The sequence below is a fragment of the Erpetoichthys calabaricus genome, chromosome 7, assembly GCF_900747795.2.
Source record: "Erpetoichthys calabaricus chromosome 7, fErpCal1.3, whole genome shotgun sequence".
Taxonomy (NCBI): domain Eukaryota; kingdom Metazoa; phylum Chordata; class Cladistia; order Polypteriformes; family Polypteridae; genus Erpetoichthys; species Erpetoichthys calabaricus.
The window spans coordinates 25,228,559-25,252,711 of record NC_041400.2 but is presented as its reverse complement, the minus strand read 5'-3'; the positions used below and the strand labels follow the sequence as shown (position 1 = coordinate 25,252,711).

Sequence of the window (24,153 nt, the reverse complement as noted above, 5' to 3'; positions counted from 1 at the left end):
ATATGTATAAATAATAAAATAAATATAGGTCGCTACTTCGCGGATTTTCACCTATCGCGGGGGGCTCTGGAACGTAACCCCCGCGATAGGTGAGGGATTACTGTAGCAATAAAATAAAACCTCTCCATATAGCCAATATTTACAAAACTAAAAAGGGTTGGCATAGTAATTAAAACAACAATTCCCCGTGTCTTTTCCTACAATTCTCAAACTAATTTGTAGAACACAACAGATTTAGAACAGAACATTTGAACTTTCTTCTTCTTTTTTGTCTTTTTGTCTTGTTTTAAGTTTGTTTGTTTTGCAAGCAACTGAACTCTGTTTGTAACTGAACAGCTCCGCTCTCCTTTCTCCTCAATCCACTCTACAACAACAGTCTCCTGTTTCCCTTTGCAAAAACTCTTACAAATTCATCCATATCCAAGTTATTAGTTATGGACCTCTCATGGGCCAAGATCACCAAATTCCTCTTTCTTTTATGTAACATGGTGCGCCGATAGGGGGTTAGGACCCATGACAAAGTGGAGAAGGAACTCTCACACGATGCTGAAGACACACCAATAACCAGGGCTGTTACATACAATTTATGGAACTCAGAAAAGGCTTCCTTGTACTCCTGCAGGAGTTTACACACAGTGGACAGGTCTGTTTCCTTTGAATATTTTTTGAGCAGCATCTGTTTTGCCACAAGAACTTCATTTTTCAGACTTACAACATCTGCTACAGTGCCAGCCATCACAGCCAGAGGGTGCAACAGGGTGGGATCTAGAAATGCGCTAGATTTGGGTACAAGAATAGATATGGCTCTCATCAGGTCAATGTTCTTGTGTGAAAACCTACTTTCCATTTCTGAAATGGCCCTGTCAAGGATGTTGAGCAGGGATCTTTTCAGAGACTGATGGGAGAAATGGTAGGTTCACCAGAGTCTGTATGGCCCAAAGTTGAGAGCACAACACTTTGACCCAGGTGTTTGCTCATTGTTCTCCTTCTCTTTGTTGGATGTGACTTGTCCTCAGCAGGAGATGACATTCGCCAACAGTCATCCTCACAGATGTTTTGTAAGGAGTCCAGTGCTGCACTAACAACCTCAGAAGCACTGCACAGATCAACTGACTGAGACTGTAGAATAGCATTTGCTGGTTTCAAGACACTGAGCTCCTGCACTAAGAACTTCCCAATCTCAACGAAGTGATGCCTCTTAATTTGGCATAGCAGGCCTGATGCCTCAGTGCACAGGTCAACTGCAGCATCATCATCCTCTGTCATCTCAGACAGGATACTAAGGATTTGTTCTTGATTGTCCATAGTGCACCTTGTCACCTCACAGTGGCTTGTCCATTTGATCTCAAGCAGCCTTTTTAGAGAAGGTGCATCATGTTTATTGAGCACATAGTTAGTGGTGGTGAAAAAAGTTGTAGAGTGAACTATCCATCCATCCATCCATTTTCCAACCCGCTGAATCCGAACACAGGGTCATGGGGGTCTGCTGGAGCCAATCCCAGCCAACACAGGGCACAAGGCAGGAAACAATCCTGGGCAGGGTGCCAACCCACCGCAGGACACACACAAACACACCCACACACCAAGCACACACTAGGGCCAATTTAGAATCGGCAATCCATCTAACCTGCATGTCTTTGGACTGTGGGAGGAAACCGGAGCGCCCGGAGGAAACCCACGCAGACACGGGGAGAACATGCAAACTCCACGCAGGGAGGACCCGGGAAGCGAACCCAGGTCCCCAGATCACCCAACTGCGAGGCAGCAGCGCTACCCACTGCACCACCGTGCCGCCCTAGAGTGAACTAGATAGGCTAAAAAATCTTTTTGCACACGGCTCACTCTGCATGGCATGCACAAGCACTAAGTGCAGTTGGTGGTTGTAGCAGTGGATGTATCGGACATATCTGTCAAGCTTCTTTTGGAGCATTGCTTGTACACCACTCATCACAGAAGCCCCATCATAACACTGGCTAAGTATACTGTCAGCACAGTAGCCGGCATCAAAAAGGTGGAACAGTATCTCAGAGGTGATGGACTCTGCATCAAGTTGTTGCAAGTCAAGCAACCCAATAAGATGCTCCTCTGGCGTGGAATTTCTGACATTGCACCCATCACTGGTCCCATCACTTCTGAGGCAAAACCCTGCAGAATCAGCACTTTCAGATTTTTTCCTGACCTCTCCAAGCACCATGTCAGCCAGTGTTTGGATCATTTCCTTTTGGATATCCTTAGATGTGTATTTTGCATTTTTTGGGATACCCTTAGCAATGCTTCCTAGCTTCTCATCCTTCTCTATGGTATATTCCATCAGTTTTAGAAAAATACCTGAAGCAATGTCATCATCATTACCCACTGCATCTTGTCTGAAGGTTTCTGCAGTCCCACGGACCCCCAGCTCATTTACACAGAGAAACCTTCTAGCACTACCAGTAGTCTTGACATAGTAATGGTTTACCAACCAACATTGAATCCACAGGCCCCCCTGCGGCCTCTCTGCTTTTATGCTCAGTCCAGATGATTGAAGCGTCCACATGCCTCTGTAGCCCCTTGTCTCGATCAAGTGCTACTTTCTTCCAGTTGTTAAAACCAGTTAAAGTAAAAACTACATCCCTCTCATTAACAGTGCTGCCATATTTCCGACAGGGGAAACAGAAGCATTCGTCCCACACAACAGAGTACTCCAGCCATGGTCGTGTGCGCTACCAGGCAGGATTGAATGATCTTAATGTTGTACCACGAAATACACGTTTGGGGTAACTACCCAGTATTGGCTGGGATGGTGTATTGCCATTTAAGTCATTGGGTAGCTGAGCGGGTTTCCTTGGGGCAGCAATTGTTGGCAGAGGTACGGGAGAAGCAGTGCCTGTTGATGCCACAGGAGTAGACCTGCTAGCTGCTGTCTCTGATGTACCAGCAGCAGCATCACTGCTACTGCTATTGGTACAGACAGACAGGAGATGCGCCACACTTTTTAAAAGCTTGGAAAAAAGGATCATCTCACAGCATTAACTTTCCCTTTGTGAGCTGCTGGGGTGGAAAGTGAATAAGCTTTACTAAAATCGCTGTGATTACATCAGTATATGAAACGAGAAAACCGTTCGAGTGCAGAGTTGAAAGCTGTGGGCAGGGCTTTGTGTCGGGGTCTGACAGCAGACAGGCTCACAGTGGTGCTTGTGGGATCGAGAAAGAAACACTTATCTACCAGACTGAAACTGTGAGAAGAACAATGGACTGTACAAATAGACTGTTGATGTATTTTTTACTTGTTGTTAATTATCTCACGAGTCGCTATGATTTTGACGACAGACATTTGCTGCTTCCTCAAAGCCTCCCGCTGTTGCGCAGGTCATTTTGCTCCGCTCTGCCTACTAAGAAACCTGACACCGGGTCATTTGCATACTATCAGTGATTGGATGTTTAGCTGGGGGGAGGGTGAGTGGGGGATCTCTGCCGAGTGCTGTGTGAGCCTGCGCACAAACAGAGCACGGAGGGACAGAGCGAACAAGAGGTGTAACCTATCATCTCATTTGCGTCTTTTCCAGTGGATTTTTCAGCTACTGTAGTAAATCTTGTCCATATTCAGTTTGTGAGTAATCTATTATTTTCTTTCTCAACTTCTAAAAGTTTGATTTAAGGGGGCGTTGCCCAGCGTAGAGCCGGCCCAGATTGAAGACAGGACTTTTGATCAGCAAATGAGGGGGAGAGGTGGGTTTTCATTTATGGATTATGCAATATAAGTAACTTGAGATTTTTGTCCATTTTTATTTCTACGAATGTTTTTCACATTTACCATTGTACAGCACTGGCCCCCATTGGGTTCTATTATATCAGAAACTTTTTTCTCTTCATTCTGCACAAAAACATGACATTAATTTTTTTTCCTCAGCCATCACTATCAACAAAATGGTGTAAGTAACACAAGAAATATAATTTTTGGGTGTATTTCTTTAATAACATTGTAAATAATTTTGATAAACTAACAATCCCATCTTTCACAAAAGCAGCATTACTGGAACTTAAAAGACAAAGAAATGCCTGGTGCTGACTGAGTGTGAAGGGAATGACCAATCTGGAAAGCGTTGCATTAAGTCTTTCAGCATGTCAGTATTCTGATCATCTCCATGAACATACTGAGATGCCACAGCGATGGAGATTATGCCTTCTTCTGAATTGGTCTCATTGACCTGGAAGTTAAGATAGCAAGATGAAATTAAAGTTGACTGGAAAGCCCTACCAGAAGGACCTACAGCGTACACCACAAGTGTGTGAGCTGCAGTTTGAGCATTTCTACTGGCTTGTAACCTATGGCAGGACTTTCATCCATTAACTACAACTTCAGCCTACTGAGTAAGTATACAGTAGTAGTAGAAATAATGAAAGACATTAATTTAGGGTTGGTAGGCAGTGGTAGATCATAGTCTAAAGCTAAATATTTTCTTCCTTACAAGATACCCCCCTATAAGATCTCAAAAGGCACTAAATTAATTACAAATATAAAACATAAATGTTTGTTTGCATACGTATTCACCACCTTTAAGTCAGTATTTAGAGGATGTGCCTTTGGCAGCCATGAGTCTATGTTCACAAGTATCTTTCTCTATCAGCTTTGCACATCTGGACTCTACAAATTCTCCCCAATCTTATTTGCAAAACTGCTCAAACTCTTTCAGATCACATGGGGATTGTGAGTGAGCAGCCATCTTCAAGTCCAACAACAAATTCTCAATTGGATTGAGACTTCTGACTCAACAAGTCCAAGATGTTACATTGTTGTTTTTCAGCCATTCCTGTGTAGCATTGGCTTTATACTTGGTGTTGTTGTCAAGCTAGAAAACAAATCTTCTAAAGTGCTGCTTCCTTGCAGAGTGCATCAGATTTTCCCTCATGATTTCCTTAGGTTTTATTGCATTCATTTTACACTCATAAGCCCTCTAGAGACTTCTGCAAAGAAGAATCCCCATAGCCTGAGGCTGCCACCACATGTCACAGTAGGGATGGTGTGTTTGTGATAATGTAGCAGTGTAACATGGTGTTCTGTCATGGGCAAAAGGCTCTGAGTTTGTATTATTTTTTTTTAAAGCAGTGCCTTTCTTTTTTACCACACTCCCATAAAGATGAAACTGGTGAAGCACCTGGACAACAGCTGTCTACACAATTTCACCAATCTGAGCCACTGTAGCTTGTAACTCCTTCAGAGTTCTCAGTGGTCTCTTGGTGGCCTCTTTCACTCTCTTGTTGTCTTTTTGCATGATCACTCAGTTCTTGTGGACGGCCTGCATTGAGCAGATTTACAACTGTGCCACCAGAGTCTTTCCATTTCTTAATGACTGATTTAACGGGACTCCATGGTTATTCAGTGACTTGGATGTTTTGTTGCTTTGTGCTTTTGAATCACCTTTTAGTGGAGTTGCGTGAACATTCTTCTTCTTCATTGTGTCAGCCTGGCCATCACACTGGCTCACCACAAGTTGGACCTTCCACTTTCAGGGGCATTTATACTACAATCTAGAGAAACCCCAGACGTGATCTCCATTGAACCAATTCTGTGAATTCTAAAAAATAAGGTGGACTTGCCCTAGTGATGATTTAGGTGTGCAATATTAAATGTGATGAATACTTATGCCATCAAGTAGTTTATATTGTATATTTGTAGTTCAGTTAGACAACTTTGCAGAAAGTTGTTGTACTTTAACGTTAAAGAATCTTTATTTACTGTTGATCAGTGTAAAAAAGCCAAATTAAATCCACTGTGATTCATTGTTACACGACAATAAAATGTCAGAACTTCCAAGAGAGTGAATCCTTTTTATATTCACTGTGTTTATACTCTGTAGCATTTCCCTTTCAAAATGAAAAAAGCTTTTTATAAACAAAAGAGTAAAATTAATTTTACTTACTTTCATCTCTAACCAGAAGTGCCAGGCAGAGGAACTTAAGCCACGGTAAATTGACACATTCCGCTCCCCACTATGTCCATCTCCACTTGTAAAGGACCAGTTTTTGAGTTGTGTTCCATTCTTGGTTTTCAGGTGTAAGAACAACTGACTGGGCCCTTGAGGATGACAAAAAGAAAAGGTCACCATCTGACATTATAATTCACAACCTTTCAGCCACAATATGCAAGGTAATGATTAAAACATGAAGAGAATGAAACAAAAAGTATGAGATGTATTTTGGAAATACTAACAATCAAAACAAACAAGATTGAAGCATACACTACCTAAGACTTCAAACGTTAGGTTGGTGGTCCCCCACGGCGTCTCATGTCTGTCCAGTAGAGTAAAATTAAGGGCATGCTTAGGGTGCACCTCTGGGGCTGGCAGGTACCACTGCTTCCTAACAAAGCAAAGCCCAAAGTAATACACAAAGATAGTGCTGTAACTGGTCAGAGACTACAAGCTATCTAGACCACCAATTCAGGAGTACGTGCTTAATTTGGGTAACTTAGAGACAGCAGCCCTCTCACATTTTACAGCATGTTGTAAGCATATAATGGTAAACAGAAGTGTCACTTTTATAAGTTAATAGCAACAAAGGGACAAAACATAAAGAAGATGAAAAAGAAGTCACTCCTCAATGCAAACATAAACAGCAAGAAACACAACGCACTCCATTATCATTTGTAGAAGTAGTACATACCTTCAGATAATTACCCAGAAAGTTAATCTTCTTGGGTGGCCCAAGACTTACATACTGTTTGTATATTAAACATCTAATTATTTATGACATCACGGGCACTTTGTTTTGTAATTAATTTCTTACGTAAGTAGTTTCCTAGTACTTAAGCTTATTCCACCATTAGCGGTTCTGGATGAAGAGCGAGTGCCGTGATGGTGTACATCTAACCACACGCCATACAGCATCAGTCCTCTTACTCCATCACAGCTAAAGTGAATATATGTTTTGCTGCATTTTCCTTTAGGGAGGTTCATTTCACAATGTGAAGCTACAGAAGATGTTCTGTTTTCATACTTCATTTTTTTTTTTGTCCCCTCCTTTTTCTCATCCTGTGCAGATGGTGCAATGGTAGGGCTGCTGCCTTGCAGTGAGAAGATCATGGGTTTGCATCCCAGGTCCTCCCTGCATAAAGTTTGCAAAGTGCTTTGAGTGGTAAGAAAACCACTACAGTATATAAATTTAAAGAATTATTATCACTATGCTAGTTTTCACTTTTTTTTTTTTACTGTTGACTTTGGATCAACTCCATGTTTTCACTGCACCTATGGACAATCTTGTTTCATTGGTGTTAACTTGTGTCATGATACTTACGTAATGGCAAACTGGAGACATGAAAAACTACAGTCTTGAGCTGTACTCCGACAGTCAACACGAATGGAATCGTTGATTTCGGGGATGTGTGGAGTCACGTAATCCATTCCAGTATAATCCATGCTAGTGATCCATACCCCAGAGTTCTTCGTGACCACTTGCCCAGTGAGGTCATGGATTGTCCTGGTTGTGTGCTAGAAACAAAATCACCTCAACCATAAGTACGTGTGTTCATCTGCCAGATTGCTCATTCTAAATTGTGACAGTAGACTTGTGTGAAATTTGAACTCTTCACGTTTCTAACGGCAAGCAAACAAAAATCTAATAATTCAGTTTGTTATGTTTTTCAGTTCCTTACTCTGTGTCTCTCTTGTTGTAGTATGGGCAAACATTTTTCTAAATGTGGTTTGCAAAGACTGTCATGATTTAACAGCATATAGGGAATCCATTCCTGGACAGGTTTATCCATTCCCGGGAACTCGGAAATACCACATGTCATTCCCGGGAATCCCAGGCATGACACAGTGCACGGGCATCTCACATGTGAATGGTTTTAGAACGACTGACACTTATTTTTAATAAAACTACTGCAATATGTTGACACAAATAAAAGACTAACCTTATCTACAAGCAGTTCATGCTGTCACATAAGTACATGTAGAAAGCACAACGTGTCGAGCGTGCGGTGGTCCAGGCGAGAGCACACCTTCGTGCAGAGTACACCAGCCGCTGAGAAAGCACGCTCTGCCTCCACTGAAGTAGGCACCACAATCATCAGATACTGATACACTTGTTCTAAACAACGCCCGCGCTTGCCGTTGCTCTGAAACACCGCCATTTCAGCTTTTACCGATGCAACCAGTTTCTTGTCATCATTCTGTGATGGCAAGTTTCTTGGCACAGATAATGCAGATGCAGCAGAGTGACGCAATGCAATTTCAAGTTGCTGTTCAAAGCTGTTGCCCAATGAAGTGCAAGCTGCAGCAATGGCGCCACCTTAATTATTTTCAACTATAACTGTTATTTCTTGATCGATTTTTACACACTATATATGCGAGCTTGGCCATTCCCATTTTCCCAGGAATTACAGCATATGAGTAGGTTAAATACAAAAAAAAGGCATTCTCAAAAGAAGACTGATCATGTGGTTCATAAATAACTTAAAACATTCTGTTCCAATCCTTTCCTTTTAATTCAATTAATTGTGTGTTTATACCTTAATGTAAAATGAAGAATTTGCTGCTGGTGCAGCTAATGCAGAAACTTTTAAGTATGCAGTGACAGAACACATGGTACAATGACAGCTGCGGGAGACCAAACTAGAAATGAGGAAAAGTATGAAATAAAAAAAAATATTTCAAATGTCAGATACAAAGATGCAACATGCACCAGGTAGAACAATTAACAATTAGTGACTGAGCTGAACAACAGGGAAGACATCACATAGTGAAGTGGCATTGAGTCAGAGGTGCAAGTTGATTTAATTACTAGGCAGACTGGGTCAAATACAAGACTTGAGTCCCTGTCACATAACACAACTTGTCCAGGGATTTTCAGTTGCACGCTTCATTCACATAATTTTAATGAGTAGGAGGCAGTTGTGTCGCATTTCAGGGATCAACATTCATGTAGTCGGACATGCGCAGTGATTCAATCTAACCAGTCTGCTACTCACCCCAACAAGACAAGACTAAGGAGCAGGCTTATAGATGTGTGAGAGCTGACCTGGAAGTACAATGCATATGAACACATTTACAGGGGACTAAGAACCGTAGGTGTTTTGGACCCGTTAAAAAGTAGAGAGTCTCTTCCGTCTGATGCCATGTGCTTTATGTACCACAACAGAATAGGGGAGGGCAGAGACTGCAACTGAACTTGGTGTACCTGTAAACCCATCACATGAGCACTGGCTTATTTAGAGAGCATGTTACTGACTGTCAGAAAAAGCAGCATGCTTGTGATATTTTGGATATGTTAAACTGTGCTGGAAAGTTGTCATGCAGTCATCTCATTTGACAATAACTGCAATATCTAGTTGTGTAACACGACATGCACAGGTGAGAAGTTCAGCAACTGCAAGCATCAAGTTAGATGTCCTGCCCAACTAGAAGTCACATACTGTGACATTGGCTAAAGAGGTAGTAGCTCAGTGACTCAGAGAGGAAGTACATATTTTTGATTCCTGTGGTATGACTTACTCTAATAAAGAGGAAGGGAAAAAAACTCAAACTTATTCTCTTCTTTCTGTATTTATATGTGGCTTGCAGATGGTTAAAACTAAGTTTTTTTTTTCTTTTTCTTTAAGCCATACTGTGGGTATGAGATTGGATATATTTGTGCTGTACTGTATATTGTCACCTAGAGAAATTGGAAGAGTAGCAGTAGCACTGTTATGTACAGAGTTGAATGAAATTCCTTCTTCATGCTTGACCAACATACAACATATTACCACTCTCTGGGGCCCTAATAAACAATACATGACTTTATTGTAGTTAGCAGAAAACACAAATCAGACTACCTCATATATATGCAGGTTTGAGATTATATACAGTACTGTATATTGTAACTGGAGTGCTCAACAAGGTTTTGATACAGGCGAACATTTATGTAAGTGCAAAAACACCTGTTCTCTCCTCTCTGAAGGAGAATCTTTGGAAAACTAGTACTGCTTTTAAATTTTTATTAAGAAGAAAAGAAAACCTTTTTAAATTGAGGGAAAATATACCAATAACAATTTGTTAACGATCTGCCTTTATACAGCCTCTCCGCTGTTTTATAAAGGAACGCCATATAAGGCCGTCCTTTCTCCTAGCTTAGCGGTTCTGTATTCTTTTATTGTTCGTTTATTACGATTGTTATAGTTATTGTGTAGCTATTTGAGACTCACTGTTCTGTTCAGGTACCCATTTCCTTTATGTAGTCCGCGGATTCTCCGCTATTTTTTGTTCGTTTATTACGATTATAGTTATTTACTGATTCACTTCTTTAGCTGACTGCCTGCTCATATAAGGCGCTCTGCTGTTTTTTTGTGAAGCAGCCTTTACACAGCTTTTCCGCTGTTTTATAAACGAACGCCATATAAGGTCTTCCTTTTTCCTTGCTTCACCAAGGATGCACCCTTTTTATTTAATCCACGGGTTCTCCGTTGTTTTTTTTTTCTTTTTTTACAATTGTTATAGTTCTGTTTGTATACCACGTTGTCAGTTCAGCACTCCGGTTGTAATATGACCAAGCCATGCAAGCTTACTGTTAAGAATGCAACGTATAGTTGTACAGGAGAAAAGCAATCTTGCCTCAAATCAATGGCAACCTTTTGTAGGTCTATGAACTTAATTTAAACTTTAGGTTTACGCGGTGCTTTGTTTCCGAAGTACCTGCACTCATGAATATGTCTGTATGCGTCAGTCGCTCAAATCCCCACGCTTTGCACCGGCGAAGTACCGCTTTTAAATTTTTATTAAGAAGAAAAGAAAACCTATTTAAATTGAGGGAAAATATACCAATAACAATTTGTTAAGGATCTGTTTTTTTGTGAAGCTTTCTTTACACAGCCTCTCCGCTGTTTTATAAACGAACGCTATATAAGGCCGTCCTTTCTCCTTGCTTAGCGGTTCTGTATTGTTTTACTGTTCGTTTATTACGGTTGTAATAGTTATTGTGTAGCTATTTGAGACTCACTTTTCTGTTCAGGTACCCATTTCCTTTATGTAGTCGTCGGATTCTCCGCTATTTTTTGTTCGTTTATTACGATTATAGTTATTTATTGATTCCCTTCTTTAGCTGACTGCCTGCTCATATAAGGCGCTCTGCTGTTTTTTTGTGAAACGAAACGCCATATAAGGTCTTCCTTTTTTGTTGCTTTGCCAACAGAAGCAGCCTTTTTATTTAATCCACGGGTTCTCCGCTGTTTTTTTGTTCGTTTATTACGATTGTTATAGTTCTGTTTGTATACCATGTTGTCAGTTCAGCACTCCGGTTGTAATATGACCAAGCCGTGCAAGCTTACTGTTGAGAATGCAATGTATAGTTGTACAAGAGAAAAGCAATCTTGCCTCAAAGTTCAGTCAGTTCACGTGAGCCGCTCTCTTGTGTGATGTTGCGATGTCCACGGCTTTATTTAATGTTAGCTAAGACCCGGCACTTAAAAGTTTCTCGCTACAGCAATTTTAACTCCGTTACAAAGTGATTCAAAGTCTCGTTTATACCTCGTGTCTTCTCATTAAACTTGTATCTCGCGAATATGGTATTGCAAACGGCAGGGGGAGCGTTTCTATAAATTTAATTTAAACTTACGGTTTACACCGTGCTTTCTCAATTGTGTAATGAATGTTTTCTTCAGCGCTCTTTGGGGCTGTTCCTTGTTTTCAGTTCACGTGATTACGTAGGAGGCGTGATGACGCGATATGCAACTCCGCCTCCCTCCCACGGCCATCGAGCTGCACTCTATTACAGTATATGGACAAAAAAGAGGTTCCAGTTATGACCATTACGTGTAGAATTTCGAAATGAAACCTGCCTAACTTTTGTAAGAAAGCTGTAAGGAATAAGCCTGCCAAATTTCAGCCTTCCACCTACACGGGAAGTTGGAGAATTAGTGATGAGTCAGTCAGTCAGTCAGTCAGTCAGTCAGTCAGTGAGGGCTTTGCCTTTTATTAGTATAGATATACTAGGGGGTCCGCCCACTGCTCGCTTCGCTCGCCAGCCCCCGTGTTTGGTTAATCGAATATACAATTTTGAAAGCTTGTTTTTTTTCTTTGGAATTGTTTCAGTTTCATTATTTGCACTTTTACTTTAAAGCTTCAGTAAAAACAATATTTGGAATTACCTTTTCTTCAAGATCTCATTGAATTATGATTCTGTTTTTGGACTTGCATTGTGACAACGCAACGTATAACTGCCCATGAGTGAATACCGTTTCTTTTTCTCTAATAAATGGTCCGACTTCTTCAAATGTTTGTCCCTGTGATTTGTTAATTGTCATAGCAAAAGTTATTCTAATGGGAAACTGTAAACATTTTAATACGAATGGCATATCAAGGTCTCCATTGGTGTCTAATGTTATTCACGCAATATTTCTTTCTTGTTGCCTGTTAAAATTTGCATCGCTTATCCGTGATCATAAATATACACCTGACCAAATTGTTATTTCTTCAAAATTAAACTTGTTGTTTTACAGCTTCTCATAGCGTATGGTCCATTATTGTGTAAATCTACGTTTTGAGCATTGAATGATGCGAAGGTGAAAAGATTTTTTTAGACTCGTATATTTTGCCTGTAGTGTTTGTGGATTCTGTGGTGAGCTGGCGCCCTGCCCGGTATTTGTTCCTGCCTTGCACCCTGCGCTGGCTGGGATTGGCTCCAGCAGACCCCCTGTGACCCTGTGTTCGGATATAGCAGGTTGGGAAATGACTGACTGACTGTTTGTGGATTTCACTTTCCCCAAACATCAAATGTTTTAATTCTCTTGGATACGCCTCCTCACTGTGTATAAACACTACTTTTCCCTGATGGCAACACGAATTAGACGATCTACTAGTCTCTGACTTAAACTTCAAAGCCTTACAATATTTCCATACTTCAGAGATATCACCTATGTCCATATATCCGATCTCTATTCGCCTTTTCGTTATTTCTCCGAGTAATAATTTCTCTTAGTAAAGATCGCATTAGTGCTAACAATCTTTTTTTAATACTTTCGAATTTTTCTGCTTTTATATCCTGTAACTTGCTTTGCATGTGTTTTGCGCCTACGTTTTTTTTGTGTCTTTTGAATTCCACGGTTTTCATTATCTCTAACCTGCTCTGCATGTGTTTCACCCCTTGTTTTTGAACCACTTTATGACGTTTTACTTTGTTTTCTACTCCTTGTCTTTTATTTTTGACCTCGCTTTGTCCTGCTATTTTTTCAATTACACTTGGTCCATGATGATTTTTTCCCCTTTTTTTGAGTAATAATTTCCATTTATTTGCACTAATGCAATCTTTTCTTTTTTTTTTTGATACTTTCAAATTTTACTGCTTTCATATTCCTTACCTTTCTCTGCATGTGTATCACGCCATCGTTTTTTTGAGCCTTTCGAATTCCACTGCTTTCATAATCTCTTATCTGCTCTGCATGTGTCTCGCGCCAACCTTTTTGAACGTTTTTATGAAGTTCTACTTTGTTTTTTACTCTTTCTCTTTTATTTGTGAGCCCGATTGGACCTGCTTGTTTTTCAGTTCCACTTGTTCCGGGCTGATTATTACTTTCCTTTTTTTCTGAATTTGCACATAGATTATTTTTCTTATTTACATTTTTTTTCTCTCCTTTGGTTAGTGCAGTGATTTGTATAATTTTTTTTGATAATTGCTAAGGAAGGAAGAGAAGGTAACAAAGGTAAAGAAAGCGATCACAATCGAAACGAAGAAGGAAATTGTGTGGAAATATGAGAGTGGCATTCAGGGACCGATCTCGCTAATATGTACAGCATGTCGAAATCCACCATCTCGACAATTTTACAAAGAAAAGATTTGTATAAAGTGGCTCCTTCCAAACAATAACCACCTTCCATTTCATTCTCCTCCTCCTCCCTTCCTGCAGCCCAAAGATGTCAACTTAAATGGTGAGTACAGTATGAAATTGTTGTTTCTGGTAGGCTAGGCACTTTTTATAACTTTTTGGTTAGTACATTACAAAAATTATTGGTGTTTTGGTAAATTATGCACATTATACAACCCTTTTTTATTATGAAAAGGTTAAGTAAGTGTTGTTGTGGGAGGTTCGGAACGCATTATGGGTATTTCCATTATTTCTTATGGGAAAAATAGTCTTGACTTACAACCAACTTGAGTTACAACCAGCCCTTGCGAACGAATTGAGTTCGTAAGTCAAGGGTCCACTGTATATATATATATATATATATATATATATATATATATATATATATAATGTGTGGGTGTGAACCCTTTTGTAAAGTGACTTTGGAAAATGCATTTAAAAGAAAACCAAGTAAAGTAAATAATGTATGGTGACTCTTGAGTTCAGTAATTTTCTTGTGTTTTTTTATTTCCATGTAATTTTCTGTTTTATTTGAAGTATGCCATTTTTATAAATCTGTATAACACCATTCAAATTGGATCTATGCTTTATATGAAGAACTTGAACTGAAATTAAAATGTGCTTAGTATGAAAAGTAAAAAATACTTGACTTAGAAAATCAAAATTCTTACTCACTAAAACCTACATCTACAGTAATACCCAGAACAAACAGACTTGTAGCAACATAACGTGTTATTAATTCAAAATCTTACCTCAAGGAAAATACGCTTTGGACGAGGGCTGGCAGGATCAGATGAGAATGGAAAAAAGGTGCCACAAAGAACCAGCACACCCATTGCAACAAAGACAGACACACACAGAAAGAGTATTTCTTTTGTGCACTTACTTAAATAAAAAATAGGCACCTAAAAATAAACAGACGAAAGCATGTGTGAAATAATATAGCCAGGTGTTTACACTCTTTAAAATCAGTCAATAGTTAAATCGTAAAATCTAATACTGACCGGAAATGCTCTCTATACGCGGAGCACCCAGAGCAAAGTAAGCCAAAAAATGTTATTATTATAATTGCAAACCCATGAGAATTAAACTTTTCTTTTTACTAAAATATTGAAAGAATGTCATGGAGTGGTGAACTTTGATGACCTGTTCACTGGAATTGTCTGTTATGGCTCAAAACTAGCTGTGCTCATGTGCTAGTGTTTTTTGATGTTAATGTAGACATGTGTGTATTCAAAGCCCACTGCTACATCTTGATTACCTGATCCTTGTAGATTGTGTTTATTATGTTCTCTTAATCTCCTTCTCTAGCTTTTCTATGCCACAAGCATTGCACTGCTTATGAAAAATTCTACTAAATATGCTTTGTTTCAGTGGTCATCTTCAACAGCGCAAGTCCATATAAGTAAGTCCACTTATGTTGTTGACATCTAGTGCTCTTCCTGGCATTACAAGACTGCTGTACAAATTGGCAATTACAGCACAAGATTATGACTTCAGTTAAAGACTATCCTAAACTGCCTATGTGAGTCGTTTACTACTACTAATTTTTCAACTACAGGCAGGTGTTAAGATGAAGCTAACAATAACACTCCTGTAATATTTGAGCTCTGAAATTGTAATCAATCTGTTAAAACACTTATAATGACACCATAATGAGGATCTAGTTGTGTCCTGGTTTTCTGGCAATATGTGTCAGTGTTAGAGGACACTTTAATACACAATTAAGGAGCATTCTCTTGAGCATGCTATTTCAGTTGTTTTATGCATAACCCAAGTGTCACTTCTAATGACAACCAAGTACGGGCCCATAGCCCCCTTTTAATCTGCATAATGTTACACCCATTTTCCACCAAAATCTGCAAATACTTGAGCAATTTAACTCAAAGTATACAATTACCTGTCAACACAACTCTGGTTTATGTGGCTTTTCATAAAACTGGCCCATGCAGTATATCCCTGGATTAGACTTAGCCATCTTATTGTGTGTTTGAAGTCTAAGCTAATTCTGCAGATGTTTCTAGCAAACAAAATAATGAAGATAACATGCACAGCATAGGAGAAGAGCCACATGAGTGTATATTGGCAAAAGGAGACATACAAAGGTTTGAATACTGAAAAAATACAGTTTAAAAGGTGTTAGGAACTCCACTAGCTAAAGAAAATAAGTGGTTGTTCTTAGAGTGGAATCTAACCCAACATACTGTAGGCTTTTTTTTTTCTAGTACTGTTAAGAAAATGCCTGCTGTGGAAATTCTCCAGATATGGCACTCAATTTTGATCTTTCAGTATACCATTATCATCAAAGAATATATCACCCATTTAAGTTCCTGAGTAAATTATGCAGCTTACAAGATAGGTTGCCAGAATGAGGGTGCTCCCCGTAATTAGAAAAGCCATCACAATATCTAGTGATTCATCTCCAACACTGCGTCCTAGGATTGCACAGAAGCTCTCAAGGACCAACCAAATCAGGAATGTGATGTGCATGTAGGGAAGAGACAAGCCCAGAAGGTACTTCACTGTGGACCCTAAAAGTGTAGCACATTAAACACTATTAGCATATTATTTCTTGATTTTCCTGAAATGATGAGCAAATAATACATAATCTTGGTATTTGAAAGATGAAGCCATTGTGGTTACTTATATAGATACTGCTGTAAAGGATTAAATGCATTTTATGGAAAAAGACTGCAACACTGTGAATAATTTCAATTGGCACTCCAAGTTTAACATTTAGAAGTTCCTGCTGTTGTTCCTTTTTCAACAAGGGTCTTCAAATTTCATTTGTCCATAACAGGCTTTCAGTGCTTGGCTTGGGCATCCAGAAGAAGGGCAAAAAAGACAGCCAGTTGTTTAAACCAGCTTGGTTAGGGGTGTAAAGACATCCATATTTCTATGACTTCCAAACCACTTCTACTGATATCCATTTGAGAGCACAACTTGATCTTCTGCCTATAAACGTAAGGCCAATGAGCTCCAATGTACTTTTTTAAAAGTATTTGTCTCTTATTTGACATGTCATAGACAAAATACTACAGTAGTTATATTCAGTTAGAGATGACACTGATCTAACACACAGTATATCTGTCAGGCCAATCCTGGCAGAAATGCTGGATTGGATATTGGAATCAAATCTGATTCTCGAACAAATTCAGTCATTGCTTTTGTAAAACATGTAAAATGCAGACAAGCAGAATAAGTGAATAATATCACATTATCCTGCTGTAACCTCCCTGTACTGGACCGCAGGTAATCGTACCATTTCAGAAATTTTCAGTAATGTGCAATTTGAAAATCCTCCAGGTGGAGTAGCGAAATGTTTAAATGTCTTCTTATCCACGAAGAACCTGCATTCAAATCCCAGTAAAAGCCAAGTGACAATCTTTTCTTAAATTATGTAATTTAAGTTGAATGATGTTAAAGAAATACTTCACCTAAAACTCATATTTTTGTAATGTTACTTACCCCATGTAGTTTGTAGTGGTAGCTAAAAATTTTTTTAAATACTGTATGAACCAGTTAAAATACACAAGACCCTGCGGCGGACCAACTCTGGACAATAGCAAACAATGTTTAAAATTTTCATGGAAAAAGAAAAAAAAAAACTTCACATAACTCACGTTACACAATCCACATGTCTGTTACCCATTCAAATACTTCAAAACTACATGCAAACAATAAACAAGAAAGACTTCTTTCCCACAGTGCTGTATGTTTGAATTAAGAAGGATATTCTTGACTAACGGGGGTTGGGTTGGGGTGGTTGGAGGCAGATCTTCATTTCAAATGCACAGTATTGTGGGAAAGATGTCTTTGTGACTTTCTTTTTAAGTTTAATTTTTTTCTATTTGTGATTTTCATTGTAGTTTCCATGAAAGTCGCATTGTGTGCCTGAATATGACTTTTAACTTACTATTACAAGTATAGAATGGAGCTTGTCTTCTGCTTGATACTAAAGAAATAGGTTTTGCCTTGTGCTGGACTTAAATGGCTCCAAAAGACAGATGGGTAGGTTAAAAAATATTTCTTGAAAATATTTGCAAATGTTACAAAAGAATCAATAACTAAACAAAAACAAAACAGGAGAAGCAGTGAACGGGAGGAGTTCTATTCATCACAAACATGGTGGTGTTGAGGGGAAAAAAAATTAGAGGCTACAGCATACAGTAAATAATGAAACAATAGCAAGAACAACAACAATCTTCAGACTGGTGTATCTCTGGAGACACAGGTGAGGTAAAACACATTTAAGTGATCAACAAGGCAACAGAATTGGAGCTATATGCTTTAAATGCATTGCTAAAGGCTGACTTAATTCAAAGTATACTACAATATCAGGCATTGGTTGGATGGCATGATAGCCTAATTTGCACACCTTTGTGAGATATGGCAAATAGGAATCATGGTTTAATGTTAATCATTATACTTCCAATTTCATATAATTATGTAATTAGCTAGTCAGTTTATTTCAGAAACCTAAATTAATTTACAAATTTGTGGGGGATACATAGTAAGAGTATGATTATATTGTCACCATCACTGTAAGTTATCCGTTATGCTGGTGGGTTAAGTAGAACGTTACTCATGCTTTCTAAATATTGTTATTCAAAGGAATTCCTTTCACTTCTATGATGCAAATGTGATCATCGTAGAGAAATATGAAAAGGAAAAAAAGAGAACCTGCTATTACAGCCCAGTTACAACATGTTTTCTAAAAGGTTGTGTCTGACACATATTTTTCCAAGAGAGAGTCTTGCAGAGTGTGTGCTCTCGTGTCCAACTGTTTTTACGTACAGATACACACATAATGTCTCCAGCTGACTTGCCATTGTGAACTGATTTGTAAACAAATTGAAGTCTACATGCAATTCATTATCCATCCATCCTTCTTCCAAACTTTCATTCTTTTTCCAAAATCTGTTTATCCTGAGCAGGGTCACAGAGCAGTTGGAATCTATCCCATCAATCACTGAGCACAAGACTAGAGCAATCCCTGGACAGGGCATCTACACATCACACACATCCCCAAGACCCAATTTAGTATTGCCAGTTCACATATCCTGCCTGCCTTTGGATTGTCTGATGAAACCAATGGTGATACAGGGAGTACCCAGGAGTTGAACCGAGGCATCATGGTTGTCTATCAGGTTGCGGGTCTGATGAATTTATTTGTATTAACTTTGCATATTCAGGACAGATATCATTACACAGCAATATCAGCTTTGAATCACTTGCAAAAATTATTTGAACACTTTATTGGATATGAGTCAAAAATCTGAATTAAAGGAGAAGTTTGGTATTTTTTGAAGAAAGGTTATTTCTTCACAATCATGGTATACAGTAATCCCTCGCTACTTCGCGGTTCACTTTTCGCGGATTCACGACTTCGCGGGTTTTTAAATACAAGTGATTGCCCGCCTATCGCGGAAGTTATGTTCCAGACCCATCAGCAACAGGAGAAAATCCGCGATATAGAAAGACCATATAAATAAACATTTTTATAGTTTAAGCCTTAAAATACCCATCCCACATGCTTTAAACACATGTAAACTTATAAAACACACTTTGTTAACACATATGATATGTGGATGTCGGGCTAAGGATATGAGTAACATCTCACTATTATAAAATATTTTAACTTCACGCAAGACAAGACAGTGAGACAGGAAAATTGGTGATGTACAGTACAGGCTTTTAAATTATTGACAGGCAGAGCGACAAGCAGCACAAAGCCAGCACAAAGTCCACTTCTCCTTAGCGTTCATTCAGCTCCCCACCCCCTTGACAATGCGAACTGCGCCTCCGGGGAGGGGGGTTTGAGCGAACGTGCGTTCAGCCCTCACACCCACACACACACACACACACACTCCTCGTTCCGAACGCGCAGAGCGACAAGCAGGCATTTTGGCAGAAGCAGCACAAAGTCCATTTCTGCTCAGCGTGAGTTCAGCTGCCCCCCTTCACAAAGCGAGTGCAGACACATTGACGTCTGATCGCTGCGTGCAGTGTGCAGTGTTGGTCTGCGGTGTTTAAGAATGTAGAAAGTGTTTAAGAGCATAGGAAGTGTTTATAAGCGTGTGGGAAAGGTTAACAAGAGAGTGAGAAAGGTTTATAAGAGTGTGGGAAGGGTTTATAAAGCCTTAAAATATGTATAAATAATAAAATAAATATAGGTCGCTACTTCGCGGATTTTCACCTATCGCGGGGGGCTCTGGAATGTAACCCCCGCGATAGGTGAGGGATTACTGTATATTAATTTGCCACATAAAATTGCCTTCTAAAGCAAAGCGGATTTAATAAATTTAAAAATACCTTGTCTGTTTTTTCAGTTTACAATGAGGCTTAATCCAATTAAGAGTCTCAAGGTAGGCATGAGAAAGGAGCAAGGACAGTGAAAAGATATGATACAAAACAACAGATTGACAATTTTACAAACTCAAGGTGGAGAGTTAAGCACCTGTCAATGTCTGTCTACAAAACTCTCTGGGAAATGGTGTTACATTTCAGCAAACACATTAAACTAAACTGTAATGACAGGCACACAAATAACTGAACCACAAAGTCTGTAGTTTTTTTCACCCCAGTTTCAGATTTTTTTAAGAAGACTGAATGAATATTTGTTACATGAGAGAAAAATATATCCAAATAGTTTTTTTTTTTTTAACAAATATACAGTACTATTGAGGAGTTTGTGATCCATTTAGTATTCTAACCTACAAAGTAGCTTATGGTAATGGTGACAGTATAATTATAATTATACCAACACAGCTCCATACAAGTGAAAGTTTACTTTAGGTCTCTGACACACATTGGCTGTCCTAATATAATTCGCAAAATTCATGAAATTGAAGTATAAAAATCTTTAAACTTTTAATCACTATTCCTGTTTAATGTGTAATAAGCAATTTATGCAGTTAGGTTTGGACTATTGTCTTTAAAAAAACAAAACAAAAAAACACATTTTAATAAGTGAGCACAGGTATTCAAAACCAAAATAAATCATCTACACAAAACAAGATTTCAAAATATCATCAGTTTCAAATTATTAGTTGTTTTTAATAATCACTGTCTGCTACTATAGTACAGTGCTCATATTATTTACCCTTTTTTAAATGCCTATGTTTAACATTTTGGTTTAGAAAATAAAGATAATATAGCCACTTCATGTTGGAGTTGAAGCCTGATCTTCGAAACACAAACTAATCAAATAAGCCATTATGCTATTCAGCCACTTTAATGATAAGCCTCTCAGTAAAAAGTAGCAATTGAACAAGTCAAATTCATGGTGATGTTTGCAAAGACTATGGTAATACTCACGTTTTTATGCAATCGTTTTGTTCACCCCACTGAATTAAAGCTGAAAGTCTGCACTTCAACTGCATCTGAGTTGTGTCATTTAAAATTCATTGTGGTAATGTACAGAACCAAAATTAGGAAAAAGTTGTCTCTGTCCAAATATTTATGGACCTAACTGTATTACCTATATTAATGCATAAAAATAAAAATGGTCTTGCATAAAAATGTAGACCTTTTCAAAATTAAAAAATTACTACAGCTACCAGAAAGTTTTATTTTTTATTTTTCTGATCAAAGTGAATGATTTTAAGACAACATGGCTGAATTCACAATACTGTAGGTGCCATTAGGCCTTATACGGATGGGAGTTCAGTAAATACAGGTTAAGCTTACCACACTGAGTGAATGAGTGACAGCAAAAGAGCTTGGTGGAAAGCGGAAAAACGACCATCATCAGTGGAACATAAGCAGAACACCATCCTTTTACAGTCAGGTAAACCAGGGCAAGGGACCACAGCATCAACGAGACATCGAAATACAACTCAGCCAGGACAAAATGGCTCACTTTATGATGAGGCTTTGGAGAGAAAAAAACACCAATCAGTGGGGTGATCAACAACAATGTTATTTTTTAATTAACCATGACTCTCACAGTTTAAATAAATTAGTAGAAGGTTAGAAATAGACTACCAAAAACTCACTAAACATTCTAATAAAATCCAAGGCTGTTGGCTTTTCTGTGCTCCCCCTTATTTACTCCTGTGGCATTTCCTGTCTTGTTTGATTCATGTTGTATTATGCATTCCATCTTTAAATCCGCTCTATTTAATTTATAGTTGCTGGAGGCCCAAAACTAATCCTGTATAATTAGAATGTTAATTAATAACATATTGTAGTGAATGAAATGTAAAATCAGACACTATTGTGGCCATGTGGAAAAAGGAAAGGTTGTGACACCAATGCTTGTGTGACTGCCTGGGTGGCTTCACATTTTTTAAATGTTGCATTTGACTAAAAATGCAATGGAATGAAGAGATTTGCAAAGCACTTTGGCATATTTAAGAATTTGAAAAGCTAGTTTGTTAACTGCTTTGTAAACTGCTGTGAGCACACCAAGAGAGGTACTATATTCTATATAATACAGTTGCCTCAGCCAATTTATACTGTATGAAATATTTCTCCTGGATTACAGCACTCCTTAAACAGGCTAGAGATGTGCAGTTTTATCAGTTGGCAGTTCTAAGTGATTCAGTGGGAGCCAGTATACCAACTGACTTCTACCAGCATGAGCTCTACATTTATAAAGAACTGTGCTAAAGTCGCCCGGTGTACCTTTGGGAAAGTGGGAGGAAGCTGGGTTCCCAGTAAAAATCCACATAGACAAGGGCAGAACATGGACTCTTGAAATGGAGAGACATGGCCAGGGCCAGGGCTTGAAGCTACATTATACCTCTCTGTACAGCATATTATAGTGTATAAAATATTTGGATGTGTACTGGCATAGCTTGTCAAGAAAATATGTCACAATAGTGTTTTTCAAGGGACTTTAAACATTGAGATTTATTGACAGTGTTAATTATTCCAGTCAATGGGGTTTCCCTTAGTTGATATCTGGACAAAAATGTGCAAGTGAGGCTTTAAAAAAGTCTTGGCTCCACAATGTATGTAGTACTTAGCATTATACATGGATCACTTATTGATCTAATACTGTATAAGGAAAAGGAAAGATGAACAGTAGCATGAAATGCTAGTAATTAATAAGAAGAAGATCTTATTGTGAATGGTAGAAGAGAACAAACATACTGATTCTGTGTGACCAATACAAGACAATCATTGTGATAAAAAATTATAGAGGCTTTATATTAAAAAGAATCTCAAAATTGCCCATAACTGATGGTCCCTGTAAAATACATTGAACGTTTTAATTTTCAAAGCTCATAAAATAACAGTATTGTCAAGTATGGCTATGGGCCAGTATGGTGTGCATATTCTGTTTTCTTAAACCACACTGAAATTGTCTGGAATAAAAGGACCAAACATTGAACATAGAGGTAGTTTTATTTGCTTCATTTGAAAATTAAAATCATTTTCATCAAGTAGAATTAAGAAAGATTTAAAATGTGTTATATAAAATGTGTAAAAAGCTTAGTTTTTAAAAGGTGGTAAAATACTCATAACATCAGTGCTCTTAACAAATGACAAGGCATGGTGTACATGAGACATTTTGAATGTTATAAGACTGCAGTAAAGTCGGGAAATCTCTACTGGATTGTTTGCATGCAAAAATGATGCAACATTCTCAAACCTGCTTATTCCAGTTAACTGTATGATCATTGGGGAACTGAGTCTACCCCAGGTATATCAGGTGAAAGGCAGGAACCAACCTAGAAGCCACTCTCGCACACACACACACACACACGTTCACACTAGTTGTGTTATGAGTGTCTACTTTTAGCAATTACTTTCTGTGTTATTCTGGCTTCTTGTGAGGTTTTAGTAATTAATATTTTTGTTTTGTGTGTCATAAAGCATTTCTAGTGTTGTTTATTAGTTATTACAGGTTCTGGTAAAAAAAAGTATACTTAATTATTTATATAATGTTTACCTTTTCACAATACTATACTGGTTTATTTTATGAGCACCACCATATTGTGACCTCTGTTGCTAGAATGCTACTCCAAGTAAAGGGCTCAGGCTCATACAGTATGACATTTGATGTCAAATATGTGATGGTTTAAATACCGGTGCAAGGTTTTACTGATCACATCACATATGATTTGGATTCAATCATCTAAAAACTCAAACTGTGTGTGTCTCTTTTACTGTTTCTGGTTACAGTCCCTTGCTATTCTTTTCAACCACAGTTTCTGATTAGAGGTTTGACTTCACGCAAAAGTGCCTTTTAGCTTTCTGGTTATGAACCTTTTTTATCTTCAGCCTTTGACTTTGTTAAATTTCCTGATACCCAGTGTCCCTGTTTTTCTTTAGGTTCAGTTTGCTAGGTGAACACATAAGGCCCAATTTAAAATTGATAGCCAACATAA

General features: G+C 38.4%; 1 protein-coding gene across 1 annotated transcript in view; it reads right to left on the bottom strand.

Annotated features, from left to right (window-relative positions):
- Positions 1-3,781: 3,781 nt before the first annotated feature.
- The window catches only part of LOC114654409 (endoplasmic reticulum metallopeptidase 1-like), a 50,330-nt gene continuing 29,958 nt past the window's right edge, over positions 3,782-24,153 (bottom strand). The window contains exons 9-15 of the mRNA XM_028804953.2: positions 21,503-21,686; positions 16,163-16,341; positions 14,563-14,715; positions 7,273-7,466; positions 6,224-6,339; positions 5,901-6,055; positions 3,782-4,187 (exon numbers count right to left, since the gene is read on the bottom strand). Coding sequence (XP_028660786.2) covers positions 4,020-4,187; positions 5,901-6,055; positions 6,224-6,339; positions 7,273-7,466; positions 14,563-14,715; positions 16,163-16,341; positions 21,503-21,686 — 1,149 coding nt within the window. The 3' untranslated portion in view covers positions 3,782-4,019. The remainder of the gene's footprint in view (positions 4,188-5,900; positions 6,056-6,223; positions 6,340-7,272; positions 7,467-14,562; positions 14,716-16,162; positions 16,342-21,502; positions 21,687-24,153) is intronic.